The 14736-nt window shown below is 39.8% G+C and overlaps 1 protein-coding gene across 3 annotated transcripts in view; it reads right to left on the bottom strand.

The window, feature by feature from the left end:
• The window catches only part of LOC102806205 (1-aminocyclopropane-1-carboxylate synthase-like protein 1), a 49360-nt gene that overhangs the window by 29957 nt on the left and 4667 nt on the right, over positions 1-14736 (bottom strand). For 2 of the 3 annotated variants that reach the window (XM_085501943.1, XM_085501942.1), the window contains exon 5: positions 14561-14627. In XM_085501943.1, the coding sequence (XP_085358069.1) occupies positions 14561-14627 (67 nt within the window). Of the gene's footprint in view, positions 1-7381; positions 7480-14560; positions 14628-14736 lie in introns of all 3 variants that reach the window. The other variant, XM_085501944.1, reaches the window with a different exon arrangement.

Here is a 14736-nt window from a genome sequence, read left to right as displayed (position 1 = left end):
TGTGTTTGGTGCAACCAATCACTTCATTGCTGTGTGTTTGCTACAACCAACCACTTAATTGCTGTGTGTTTGGTGCAACCAATCACTTCATTGCTGTGTGTTTGGTGCAACCAATCACTTCATTGCTGTGTGTTTGGTCCAACCAATCACTTCATTGCTGTGTGTTTGGTACAACCAATCAATTAATTGCTGTGTGTTTGGTGCAACCAATCACTTCATTGCTGTGTGTTTGGTACAACCAATCACTTCATTGCTGTGTGTTTGGTGCAACCAATCACTTCATTGCTGTGTGTTTGGTCCAACCAATCACTTCATTGCAGTGTGTTTGGTACAACCAATCAATTAATTGCTGTGTGTTTGGTGCAACCAATCACTTCATTGCTGTGTGTTTGGTACAACCAATCACTTAATTGCTGTGTGTTTGGTGCAACCAATCACTTCATTGCTGTGTGTTTGGTGCAACCAATCACTTCATTGTTGTGTGTTTGGTACAACCAATCAATTAGTTGCTGTGTGTTTGGTGCAACCAATCAATTAGTTGCTGTGTGTTTGGTACAACCAATCACTTAATTGCTGTGTGTTTGGTCCAACCAATCACTTCATTGCTGTGTGTTTGGTACAACCAATCACTTTATTGCTGTGTGTTTGGTACAACCAATCAATTAGTTGCTGTGTGTTTGGTACAACCAATCACTTAATTGCTGTGTGTTTGGTGCAACCAATCACTTCATTGCTGTGTGTTTGATGCAACCAATCACTTCATTGCTGTGTGTTTGGTCCAACCAATCACTTCATTGCTGTTTGTTTGGTACAACCAATCAATTAGTTGCTGTGTGTTTGGTGCAACCAATCACTTCATTGCTGTGTGTTTGGTCCAACCAATCACTTCATTGTTGTGTGTTTGGTACAACCAATCAATTAGTTGCTGTGTTTGGTCCAACCAATCAATTAGTTGATGTGTGTTTGGTGCAACCAATCAATTAGTTGATGTGTGTTTGGTACAACCAATCACTTCATTGCTGCGTGTTTGGTGCAACTAATCACTTCATTGCTGTGTGTTTGGTCCAACCAATCACTTCATTGCAGTGTGTTTGGTACAACCAATCAATTAATTGCTGTGTGTTTGGTGCAACCAATCACTTCATTGCTGTGTGTTTGATACAACCAATCACTTAATTGCTATGTGTTTGGTGCAACCAATCACTTCATTGCTGTGTGTTTGGTGCAACCAATCACTTCATTGTTGTGTGTTTGGTGCAACCAATCACTTCATTGTTGTGTGTTTGGTACAACCAATCAATTAGTTGCTGTGTGTTTGGTGCAACCAATCAATTAGTTGCTGTGTGTTTGGTACAACCAATCACTTAATTGCTGTGTGTTTGGTCCAACCAATCACTTCATTGCTGTGTGTTTGGTACAACCAATCACTTCATTGCTGTGTGTTTGGTACAACCAATCAATTAGTTGCTGTGTGTTTGGTACAACCAATCACTTCATTGCTGTGTGTTTGGTACAACCAATCACTTCATTGCTGTGTGTTTGGTACAACCAATCACTTAATTGCTGTGTGTTTGGTGCAACCAATCACTTCATTGCTGTGTGTTTGGTACAACCAATCACTTAATTGCTGTGTGTTTGGTGCAACCAATCACTTCATTGCTGTGTGTTTGGTACAACCAATCACTTAATTGCTGTGTGTTTGGTGCAACCAATCACTTCATTGCTGTGTTTGGTACAACCAATCAATTAATTGCTGTGTGTTTGGTGCAACCAATCACTTCATTGCTGTGTGTTTGGTACAACCAATCACTTAATTGCTGTGTGTTTGGTGCAACCAATCACTTCATTGCTGTGTTTGATACAACCAATCACTTCATTGCTGTGTGTTTGGTACAACCAATCAATTAGTTGCTGTGTGTTTGGTACAACCAATCACTTAATTGTTGTGTGTTTGGTGCAACCAATCACTTCATTGCTGTGTGTTTGGTACAACCAATCAATTAGTTGCTGTGTGTTTGGTGCAACCAATCAATTAGTTGCTGTGTGTTTGGTACAACCAATCCCTTCATTGCTGTGTGTTTGGTACAACCAATCAATTAGTTGCTGTGTGTTTGGTGCAACCAATCACTTCATTGCTGTGTGTTTGGTCCAACCAATCACTTCATTGCTGTGTGTTTGGTGCAACCAATCACTTCATTGCTGTGTGTTTGGTGCAACCAATCACTTCATTGCTGTGTGTTTGGTCCAACCAATCACTTCATTGCTGTGTGTTTGGTACAACCAATCAATTAGTTGCTGTGTGTTTGGTGCAACCAATCACTTCATTGCTGTGTGTTTGGTCCAACCAATCACTTCATTGTTGTGTGTTTGGTCCAACCAATCAATTAGTTGCTGTGTTTGGTCCAACCAATCAATTAGTTGATGTGTGTTTGGTCCAACCAATCAATTAGTTGATGTGTGTTTGGTACAACCAATCACTTCATTGCTGCATGTTTGGTGCAACTAATCACTTCATTGATGTGTGTTTGGTCCAACCAATCACTTCATTGCTGTGTGTTTGGTCCAACCAATCACTTCATTGCAGTGTGTTTTGTACAACCAATCAATTAATTGCTGTGTGTTTGGTGCAACCAATCACTTCATTGCTGTGTGTTTGGTACAACCAATCACTTAATTGCTGTGTGTTTGGTGCAACCAATCACTTAATTGCTGTGTGTTTGGTGCAACCAATCACTTCATTGCTGTGTGTTTGGTGCAACCAATCACTTCATTGTTGTGTGTTTGGTACAACCAATCAATTAGTTGCTGTGTGTTTGGTGCAACCAATCAATTAGTTGCTGTGTGTTTGGTACAACCAATCACTTAATTGCTGTGTGTTTGGTCCAACCAATCACTTCATTGCTGTGTGTTTGGTACAACCAATCACTTCATTGCTGTGTGTTTGGTACAACCAATCAATTAGTTGCTGTGTGTTTGGTACAACCAATCACTTCATTGCTGTGTGTTTGGTACAACCAATCACTTAATTGCTGTGTGTTTGGTGCAACCAATCACTTCATTGCTGTGTGTTTGCTACAACCAACCACTTAATTGCTGTGTGTTTGGTGCAACCAATCACTTCATTGCTGTGTGTTTGGTGCAACCAATCACTTCATTGCTGTGTGTTTGGTCCAACCAATCACTTCATTGCTGTGTGTTTGGTACAACCAATCAATTAGTTGCTCTGTGTTTGGTGCAACCAATCACTTCATTGCTGTGTGTTTGGTCCAACCAATCACTTCATTGTTGTGTGTTTGGTACAACCAATCAATTAGTTGCTGTGTTTGGTCCAACCAATCAATTAGTTGATGTGTGTTTGGTGCAACCAATCAATTAGTTGATGTGTGTTTGGTACAACCAATCACTTCATTGCTGCGTGTTTGGTGCAACTAATCACTTCATTGCTGTGTGTTTGGTCCAACCAATCACTTCATTGCAGTGTGTTTGGTACAACCAATCAATTAATTGCTGTGTGTTTGGTGCAACCAATCACTTCATTGCTGTGTGTTTGGTACAACCAATCACTTAATTGCTGTGTGTTTGGTGCAACCAATCACTTCATTGCTGTGTGTTTGGTGCAACCAATCACTTCATTGTTGTGTGTTTGGTACAACCAATCAATTAGTTGCTGTGTGTTTGGTGCAACCAATCAATTAGTTGCTGTGTGTTTGGTACAACCAATCACTTAATTGCTGTGTGTTTGGTCCAACCAATCACTTCATTGCTGTGTGTTTGGTACAACCAATCACTTCATTGCTGTGTGTTTGGTACAACCAATCAATTAGTTGCTGTGTGTTTGGTACAACCAATCACTTCATTGCTGTGTGTTTGGTACAACCAATCACTTAATTGCTGTGTGTTTGGTGCAACCAATCACTTCATTGCTGTGTGTTTGGTACAACCAATCACTTAATTGCTGTGTGTTTGGTGCAACCAATCACTTCATTGCTGTGTGTTTGGTGCAACCAATCACTTCATTGCTGTGTGTTTGGTACAACCAATCAATTAGTTGCTGTGTGTTTGGTGCAACCAATCAATTAGTTGCTGTGTGTTTGGTACAACCAATCACTTCATTGCTGTGTGTTTGGTGCAACCAATCACTTCATTGTTGTGTGTTTGGTGTCACCAATCACTTCTTTGCTGTGTGTCTGGTGCAACCAATCACTTCATTGCTGTGTGTTTGGTACAACCAATCACTTCATTGCTGTGTGTTTGATGCAACCAATCACTTCATTGTTGTGTGTTTGGTGTAACCAGTCACTTCATTGCTGTGTGTTTGGTACAACCAATCACTTCATTGCTGTGTGTTTGGTGCAACCAATCACTTCATTGCTGTGTGTTTGATGCAACCAATCACTTCATTGTTGTGTGTTTGGTGTAACCAGTCACTTCATTGCTGTGTGTTTGGTACAACCAATCAATTAGTTGCTGTGTGTTTGGTGCAACCAATCACTTCATTGCTGTGTGTTTGGTGCAACCAATCACTTCATTGCTGTGTGTTTGGTGCAACCAATCACTTCATTGCTGTGTGTTTGGTACAACCAATCAATTTATTGCTGTGTGTTTGGTGCAACCAATCACTTAATTGCTGTGTGTTTGGTCCAACCAATCACTTCATTGCTGTGTGTTTGGTGCAACCAATCACTTCATTGCTGTGTGTTTGGTCCAACCAATCACTTCATTGCTGTGTGTTTGGTACAACCAATCAATTAGTTGCTGTGTGTTTGGTACAACCAATCACTTAATTGCTGTGTGTTTGGTGCAACCAATCAATTAGTTGCTGTGTGTTTGGTACAACCAATCACTTAATTGCTGTGTGTTTGGTACAACCAATCACTTAATTGCTGTGTGTTTGGTCCAACCAATCACTTAATTGCTGTGTGTTTGGTCCAACCAATCACTTCATTGCTGTGTGTTTGGTACAACCAATCACTTCATTGCTGTGTGTTTGGTGCAACCAATCACTTCATTGCTGTGTGTTTGGTGCAACCAATCACTTCATTGTTGTGTGTTTGGTACAACCAATCACTTAATTGCTGTGTGTTTGGTGCAACCAATCACTTAATTGCTGTGTGTTTGGTACAACCAGTCACTTCATTGCTGTGTGTTTAGTGCAACCAATCACTTCATTGCTGTGTGTTTGGTACAACAAATCACTTCATTGTTGTGTGTTTGGTACAACCAAACCCTCTTTTTTTCAAATTTCGTTGATTTTACTCGGATAGCAGAGTTTCAATATTTTGCAGTATAAGGGACGACGTCAAAAGATCGATGTCGGATAAAAAACTTATTTTCTTTAGTTTGGGGGTGGGGGGTTTTGACCTCAAAAAGTTTCTATCCGACAAAAACGATTTTATTTTTCAATGAAGTCAAAAAAATCTTGGAGTATTTGTAGTTCGTTTTTTTTTTCAATCCAATCATGGAAGAAATAACCGAAAAGGGAAAAAAACAGAAAAATGGTTTGGTTCGAGTGTAAATCTGTGCATCAAATGAGGTGCATTTGTAAAATCTTTTGACACCCACCCGACAGACAACTGCTATGCAATACTACTGTCCGATTATCAATTTGTATTTAATGGTGAATGTAGTCTGACGCCATGACCAATATTTATCAATTAAGTTTCAGTGGGGGGTAGGGGGGTTTGGAAAAAAACTAAAGGAATTAAGTTTTTTATCCGACATCGATCTTTTGACGTCGTCCCTAATTACTATTAGTTACAGAATATTAAAAATAATTGATAATTGTTGTTGATAACTCAAACCTGTTGCATTGTTAGTATGATAAATGCACCCTCACAACTCTGTCAATCAATTCACTCAGTAGAAATACAAAAGTTATCTGCCCTTATTTAATTATTTCGGTTAGTAATAACAAACTTGATAGCTGTAATGGTTTACACAAATATGAAAAAAAAAACTCTTAAAAAAATTACAAAAAAGCAATTTGGAGTGCCCATCAAGTCAACTTTGAATATGAAACATTAGTTTCTCAATTTGTAGCTAAATCTAAATCCATTGTTATGTGAGGGGGAGCAAGCAAGGGGGGTAGTCGGTACAGTTTTACGGGAAATAAAAAGGGCTTTTTACAATTTACAAGAAAAAAAAGACGTTTTTACAGTTTACAGTGAAAACAAATGTTATTTTTAATTTTACGGAAAAAAGATAAAAGATTAAAAAAGAATACCTAGAAAATTCTTGTACGTACCGAAAAAAATGACACATTTGTACAGTGTACGAAAAAAATATTTGATTGATTACGTTGTACGTCTAGCCTGTGATTACAGAATTACGGAATTTATTTTTTCAATTTACGTTGTACGAACAAAAAAATATTGCAATTACGTTGACCGAAAATAACCCTTGCCACCCCTCTTATGTGGGAAGACAGTTAAGTTTGAAAGATTGCATCTAGATCTAATGACAGACAGGAGACATTTAGAACAGACAAAATTAACAAAACTACAATGAAAATTGAAACAAGAGAATGGCTTGCAGTAAACCAAGTTTGAATAAAATAAGTAAGTGACAAATAGAAAGAATAATATCAAGTGAACAATTTCTAAAAGCCATGACCATGATTCCATGATTGGATTGACACTGACTTTCTATATTAATGCATCACAGACTCACAGTAAACACGCTAGTAGACTGATTGGCAATCCACTCAGCTAAAAAAACATGTAGGACACAAACATGAAGCTAAGGTTGGTTTAATATTAAAACTTAACCCCCCATATATGAAGTTCGTAAAAAAAAGTTCAGAAGTCACTTGACTTTATTACTACCACATCTACAGAACTACAGAGAAGATACATTTGGCTTGAAGGTATTCAAAAGTGACAACAGCAAAGGTGGGCCAGGAATTTTTCCTTTGACCTGCCTGCCAAGTTTGAATGGAATTGGCCCAGCCAAAAAAAGCCAAAGAAGATTTAAAAGTTGTTCCTGGTGAAAAGTTACCTCAACTTTGAGGTCAAATTTCTCGTCAATGAAAAAATATCCAAAAAAACAAAGCTGAGTCAAATGAGCTATGTCGAAGATTGTTAATCCAACATTTGTAGGAGGAGATACATTTGGCGCGAAGATAGTCAAAATTGAAAATTGTTGTCGGTTGGTATAGCAATGGTGGGAAGGAAATTTTTCCAGATTTTACCATCTAACTATAGTGAAGGTGTGACATGCCTTCCAAGTTTGAATGAAATCGGCCCAGCAAAAAAAATCACGTTAACATGTGAAAACACAGACACACACTAAAGGGCAATCCTAGAGGAGCTGATCGCGGATTGCCAATCCAATCTGTCTGCAATGATTCATTAATTAGATAACAAAAAAAAAGTAACAGTACCTGGCTAGATAAATGAACAGGTACAAAATTGACCATAGCTGTTCTTTGTAAGTCATTGCGTACACCCCCATAAATGGGTGCAGGACATAAAAATCCATCTGATAAGGGAGAATATGAAATAAATGTATACAAAAATATGCTTCTTGACCTCAATTTAATCAGTAGAAGGTAAGTATAAGCTCAATGATTCATGGCATTTACTCAGGATAGAGTAGTCATCCTGACTGAGATGATAATTGTTATTTGGTGTGCATATAGGGTAGCGTGTCCTTTTCGTAGCATAGATCATCCAGGGCAACTTTTGGGGGCAGGGTGTCGCTGTTCTGGTATCGCTGGTCCCATCCTGAACAGCTATTTATGGTAGGGTGTCATTCAGGTAATGGTTAATTTCATCCAGGGTCGTGAATTTAGGGTCTATCCCACCTTGAATACCAATCAAAGATGAGTTCTGTTTGTGGATAAGGTACATAGCATGCATTCAGAGTAGATGTTGTTCATCCAGGGTTATATACAAGAGATCCATCAATGGTTAAGATACCTGTCAGAGGCAGGTGTTCATCCAGGGTTGGATACAGGGCATCCTTAAATGGTTAAGATAACTGTCAGAGGCAGGTGTTCATCCAGGGTTGGATATAGGACGTCCATTAATGGTTAAGATAACTTTCAGAGACAGGTGTTCATCCAGGGTTGGATACAGGAGATCCATCAATGGTTAAGATACCTGTCAGAGGCAGGTGTTCATCCAGGGTTGGATACAGAGCATCCTTAAATGATTAAGATAACTGTCAGAGGCAGGTGTTCATCCAGGGTTGGATATAGGACGTCCATTAATGGTTAAGATAACTGTCAGAGGCAGGTGTTCATCCAGGGTTGGATACAGGGCATCCTTAAATGGTTAAGATAACTTTCAGAGGCAGGTGTTCATCCAGGGTTGGATACAGGGCATCCTTAAATGGTTAAGATAACTGTCAGAGGCAGGTGTTCATCCAGGGTTTGGATACAGGAGATCCATCAATGGTTAAGATACCTGTCAGAGGCAGGTGTTCATCCAGGGTTGGATATAGGGCATTCATTAATGGTTAGGATAACTGTCAGAGGCAGGTGTTCATCCAGGGTTGGATATAGGACGTCCATTAATGGTTAAGATAACTGTCAGAGGCAGGTGTTCATCCAGGGTTGGATACAGGGCATCCTTAAATGGTTAAGATAACTGTCAGAGGCAGGTGTTCATCCAGGGTTGGATATAGGACGTCCATTAATGGTTAAGATAACTTTCAGAGACAGGTGTTCATCCAGGGTTGGATACAGGAGATCCATCAATGGTTAAGATACCTGTCAGAGGCAGGTGTTCATCCAGGGTTGGATACAGAGCATCCTTAAATGGTTAAGATAACTGTCAGAGGCAGGTGTTCATCCAGGGTTGGATATAGGACGTCCATTAATGGTTAAGATAACTGTCAGAGGCAGGTGTTCATCCAGGGTTGGATACAGGGCATCCTTAAATGGTTAAGATAACTTTCAGAGGCAGGTGTTCATCCAGGGTTGGATACAGGGCATCCTTAAATGGTTAAGATAACTGTCAGAGGCAGGTGTTCATCCAGGGTTTGGATACAGGAGATCCATCAATGGTTAAGATACCTGTCAGAGGCAGGTGTTCATCCAGGGTTGGATATAGGGCATTCATTAATGGTTAGGATAACTGTCAGAGGCAGGTGTTCATCCAGGGTTGGATATAGGACGTCCATTAATGGTTAAGATAACTGTCAGAGGCAGGTGTTCATCCAGGGTTGGATACAGGGCATCCTTAAATGGTTAAGATAACTGTCAGAGGCAGGTGTTCATCCAGGGTTGGATGCAGGGCATCCTTAAATGGTTAAGATAACTTTCAGAGGCAGGTGTTCATCCATGGTTGGATACAGGAGATCCATCAATGGTTAAGATACCTGTCAGAGGCAGGTGTTCATCCAGGGTTGGATATAGGGCATTCATTAATGGTTAGGATAACTGTCAGCGGCAGGTGTTCATCCAGGGTTGGATACAGGGCATCCTTAAATTGTTAAGATAACTGGCAGCGGCTGTTGTTCATCCAGGGTTGGATACAGGGCATCCATTAATGGTTAGGATAACTGTCAGAGGCAGGTGTTCATCCAGGGTTGGATATAGGGCATTCATTAATGGTTAGGATATCTGTCAGAGAAGGTGTTCATCCAGGGTTGGATATAGGGCATCCATTAATGATTAAGATACCTGTCAGAAGCAGGTGTTCATCCAGGGTTGGATACATGACGTTCATTAATGGTTAAGAAAGCTGTTAGAGGCAGGTGTTCATCCAGGGTTTGATATTGGGCATCCTTAAATGGTTAAGATAACTGTCAGAGGCAGGTGTTCATCCAGGGTTGGATACATGACGTTCATTAATGGTTAAGAAAACTGTCAGAGACAGGTGTTTATCCAGAGTTGAATACAGAGCATCCATTAATGGTCAAGATACCCGTCAGAGGCAGGTGTTCATCAAGGGTTGGATACATGATGTTCATTAATGGTTAAGAAAATTGTCAGAGGCCGGTGTTCATCCAGGGTTGGATACAGGGCGTCCATTAATGGTTAGGATATCTATCAGAGGCAAGTGTTCATCTAGGGTTGGATATAGGGCATCCATAAATGGTTAGAATATCTGTCAGAGGCAGGTGTTCATCCAGGGTTGGACATAGGGCATTCGTTAATGGTTAGGATGTCTGTCAGAAGCAGGTGTTCATCCAGGGTTGGATATAGGGCATCCATTAATGGTTAGGATATCTGTCAGAGGCAGGTGTTCATCTAGGGTTGGATATACGGCATCCATTTATGGTTAGAATCTGTCAGAGGCTGGTGTTCATCCAGGGTTGGAGATAGGGCATTCATTAATGGTTAGGATATCTGTCAGAGGCAGGTGTTCATCCAGGGTTGGATATAGGGCATCCATTAATGGTTAGGATATCTGTCAGAGGCTGGTGTTCATCTAGGGTTGGATATACGGCATCCATTTATGGTTAGAATCTGTCAGAGGCTGGTGTTCATCCAGGGTTGGAGATAGGGCATTCATTAATGGTTAGGATAACTGTCAGAGGCAGGTGTTCATCCAGGGTTGGATATAGGGCATCCATTAATGGTTAGGATATCTGTCAGAGGCAGGTGTTCATCCAGGGTTGGATATAGGGCATCCATTAATGGTTAGGATATCTATCAGAGGCAGGTGTTCATCCAGGGTTGGATATAGGGCAGCCATTAGTGGTTAGGATATCTGTCAGAGGCAGGTGTTCATCCAGGGTTGGACATAGGGCATCCATTAATGGTTAGGATATCTGTCAGAGGCAGGTGTTCATCCAGGGTTGGATATAGGGCATCCATTAATGGTTAGGATATCTGTCAGAGGCAGGTGTTCATCCAGGGTTGGATATAGGGCATCCATTAATGGTTAGGATATCTGTCAGAGGCAGGTGTTCATCTAGGGTTGGATATAGGGCATCCATTTATGGTTGGGATCTGTCAGAGGCAGGTGTTAATCCAGGGTTCGATATAGGGCATTCATTAATGGTTAGGATATCTGTCAGTGGCAGGTGTTCATTTAGGGTTGGATATAGGGCATTCATTAATGGTTAGGATATCTGTCAGAGGCAGGTGTTCATCTAGGGTTGGATATATGGCATCCATTTATGGTTAGGATCTGTCAGAGGCTGGTGTTCATCCAGGGTTGGATATAGGGCATCCATTAATGATTAAGATACCTGTCAGAGGCAGGTGTTCACCCAGGGTTGGATACAGGGTATCCATTAATGGTTAAGATAACTGTCAGAGGCAGGTGTTCATCCAGGGTTGGATATAGGGCATCCATTAATGGTTAGGATATATGTCAGAGGCTGGTGTTCATCCAGGGTTGGATATAGGGCATCCATTAATGATTAGGATATCTGTCAGAGGCAGGTGTTCATCCAGGGTTGGACATAGGGCATTCATTAATGGTTAGGATATCTGTCATAGGCAGTTGTTCATCCAGGGTTGGATATAGGGCATCCATTAATGGTTAGGATATCTGTCAGAGGCAGGTGTTCATCTAGGGTTGGATATAGGGCATTCATTAATGGTTAGGATATCTGTCAGAGGCAGGTGTTCATCCAGGGTTGGACATAGGGCATTTATTAATGGTTAGGATATCTGTCAGAGGCAGGTGTTCATCCAGGATTGATTATAGAGCATTCATTAATGGTTAGGATATCTGTCAGAGGCAGGTGTTCATCAAGGGTTGGATATAGGGCATCCATTTATGGTTAGGATATCTGTCAGAAGCAGGTGTTCATCCAGGGTTGGATATAAGGCATCCATTAATGGTTAGGATATCTGTCAGAGGCAGGTGATCATCCAGAGTTGGATATAGCGCATCCATTAATGGTTAGGATATCTGTCAGAGGCAGGTGTTCATCCAGGGTTGGAGATAGGGCATTCATTAATGGTTAGGATAACTGTCAGAGGCAGGTGTTCATCCAGGGTTGGACACAGGGCATTCATTAATGGTTAGGATATTTGTCAGAGGCAGGTGTTCATCTAGGGTTGGATATAGGGCATCCATTAATGGTTAGGATATCTGTCAGAGGCAGGTGTTCATCCAGGGTTGGACATAAGGCATTCATTAATGGTTAGGATATCTGTCAGAGGCAGGTGTTCATCTAGGGTTGGATATAGGGCATCCATTAATAGTTAGGATATCTGTCAGAGGCAGGTGTTCATCCAGGGTTGGACATAGGGCATTCATTAATGGTTAGGATATCTGTCAGAGGCTGGTGTTCATCCAGGGTTGGATATAGGGCATTCATTAATGGTTAGGATAACTGTCAGAGGCAGGTGTTCATCCAGGGTTGGACACAGGGCATTCATTAATGGTTAGGATATTTGTCAGAGGCAGGTGTTCATCTAGGGTTGGATATAGGGCATCCATTAATGGTTAGGATATCTGTCAGAGGCAGGTGTTCATCCAGGGTTGGACATAAGGCATTCATTAATGGTTAGGATATCTGTCAGAGGCAGGTGTTCATCTAGGGTTGGATATAGGGCATCCATTAATAGTTAGGATATCTGTCAGAGGCAGGTGTTCATCCAGGGTTGGACATAGGGCATTCATTAATGGTTAGGATATCTGTCAGAGGCTGGTGTTCATCCAGGGTTGGATATAGGGCATTCATTAATGGTTAGGATATCTGTCAGAGGCAGGTGTTCATCTAGGGTTGGACATAGGGCATTCATTAATGGTTAGGATATCTGTCAGAGACAGATGTTCATTTAGGGTTGGATATAGGGCATCCATTTATGGTTAGAATATCTGTAAGAGGCTGGTGTTCATCCAGGGTTGGATATAGGGCATCCATTAATGGTTAAGATAACTGTCAGAGGCAGATGTTCATTCATTGTTGAATACCCATTCAAGAATACATTGTAAGATATCAATCCAAGCTACATAAATGTATGTACATGTGCAAGCTAAAAACATTCATGATATTGCTGGTAAGGTATACATATATATCAAAGTGACTACTTTTCACACATACTTTTCTACCTCACATGTTCATGATTCATAAGCTATTATATTAAAAAACTAGCTGAGATAGCTCCGCTGTTATCAATGCACATTTCGATTAAAGAACTGAAGATATTATTAGAAAAATGAACAATATGTATAGTATTAAAGCAATCGGACTTGCTTTTTTCACCAAAAATTCAAAAGTATAACTTTTTATCAAAAGTATTCATTAAAATTAGATAATTAAAGAACAAAATCATCACGAAAAGAACAAATGTAAGAGAGGTCTACCTGTAGTACCCATGTAGTATATATAATATCAAAGCAATTAGACTTGCTAAAGATAAAGATATCATCACGAAATTTACAAATCTGAGAGAGGTCCACATGTAGTACCTATATGTATAATATCAAAGCAATTGGACATGTGGTTTTTAACAAGAAGTCGAAAATATCACTTTTTACTAAAAATTACAAAAATATTCACCAAAATTAGAGAATTGAAGATATCATTACAAAATGAACAATCTAAGAGAGGTCCACATGTAGTAACTATATATGTAATATCAAAGCAATTGCACTTGCGGTTTTTAAAAAGAAGTCGAAAATATCACTTTTTACCAAAAATGACAAAAATATTCACCAAAATTAGAGAATTGAAGATATCATTACAAAATGAACAAATCTGGGAGAGGTCCACCCAAGGTACATATACACCAAGTATCAAAGCATTTAGGCTTGTAGTTTTGAAGAAGAAGTCAAAAAAAGTAAAACATTGACACGAATGACGACTGACAACGATGGACAACAGACAATCACTCATATGATAGGTTTCGCTCGACAAAGTACGCAGTAGTGGTGCATAACATATCTCGACAAAGTACGCAGTAGTGGTGCATAACATATCTCGACAAAGTACGCAGTAGTGGTGCATAACATATCTCGACAAAGTACGCAGTAGTGGTGCATAACATATCTCGACAAAGTACGCAGTAGTGGTGCATAACATATCTCGACAAAGTACGCAGTAGTGGTGCATAACATATCTCGACAAAGTACGCAGTAGTGGTGCATAACATATCTCGACAAAGTACGCAGTAGTGGTGCATAACATATCTCGACAAAGTACGCAGTAGTGGTGCATAACATATCTCGACAAAGTACGCAGTAGTGGTGCATAACATATCTCGACAAAGTACGCAGTAGTGGTGCATAACATATCTCGACAAAGTACGCAGTAGTGGTGCATAACATATCTCGACAAAGTACGCAGTAGTGGTGCATAACATATCTCGACAAAGTACGCAGTAGTGGTGCATAACATATCTCGACAAAGTACGCAGTAGTGGTGCATAACATATCTCGACAAAGTACGCAGTAGTGATGCATAACATATCTCGACAAAGTACGCAGTAGTGGTGCATAGCAAATTTTAGTTACATACACAAATATTTTTAATTTCACCTTTCTTCATAATCAGATTTATTTTAAACAAACTCAACCTTTCTTGATATGGTGTAATTGTTTTATTCAAGAGTAAATGAAAAATTCACAAAAATGTTTATCAATGTTTCGAGATTTCAATATTCAAATTGATCATGTTTGTGTGTTTGTTACATTTTTGTTCTTACCTCCAGGATCACACAACACAGTCATCAATGCAGCTATAAGTGTTTCAACTCCGTTGCAAACTGACAGCTACAAAAAATGGAACAAAATCCTAAAAATAATATATTTTTTTTCAAATAAAGTAAAATAATGTACAAACTAATAAAATATCTAATTAAGTAATATGAAATTCTTTTTC

The sequence above is a fragment of the Saccoglossus kowalevskii genome, chromosome 1 (genome assembly GCF_978046115.1).
Source record: "Saccoglossus kowalevskii chromosome 1, keSacKowa6.1, whole genome shotgun sequence".
NCBI lineage: Eukaryota > Metazoa > Hemichordata > Enteropneusta > Harrimaniidae > Saccoglossus > Saccoglossus kowalevskii.
Note: the sequence above shows the minus strand (reverse complement) of the source record. Positions and strands in the feature narration are given on the sequence as shown.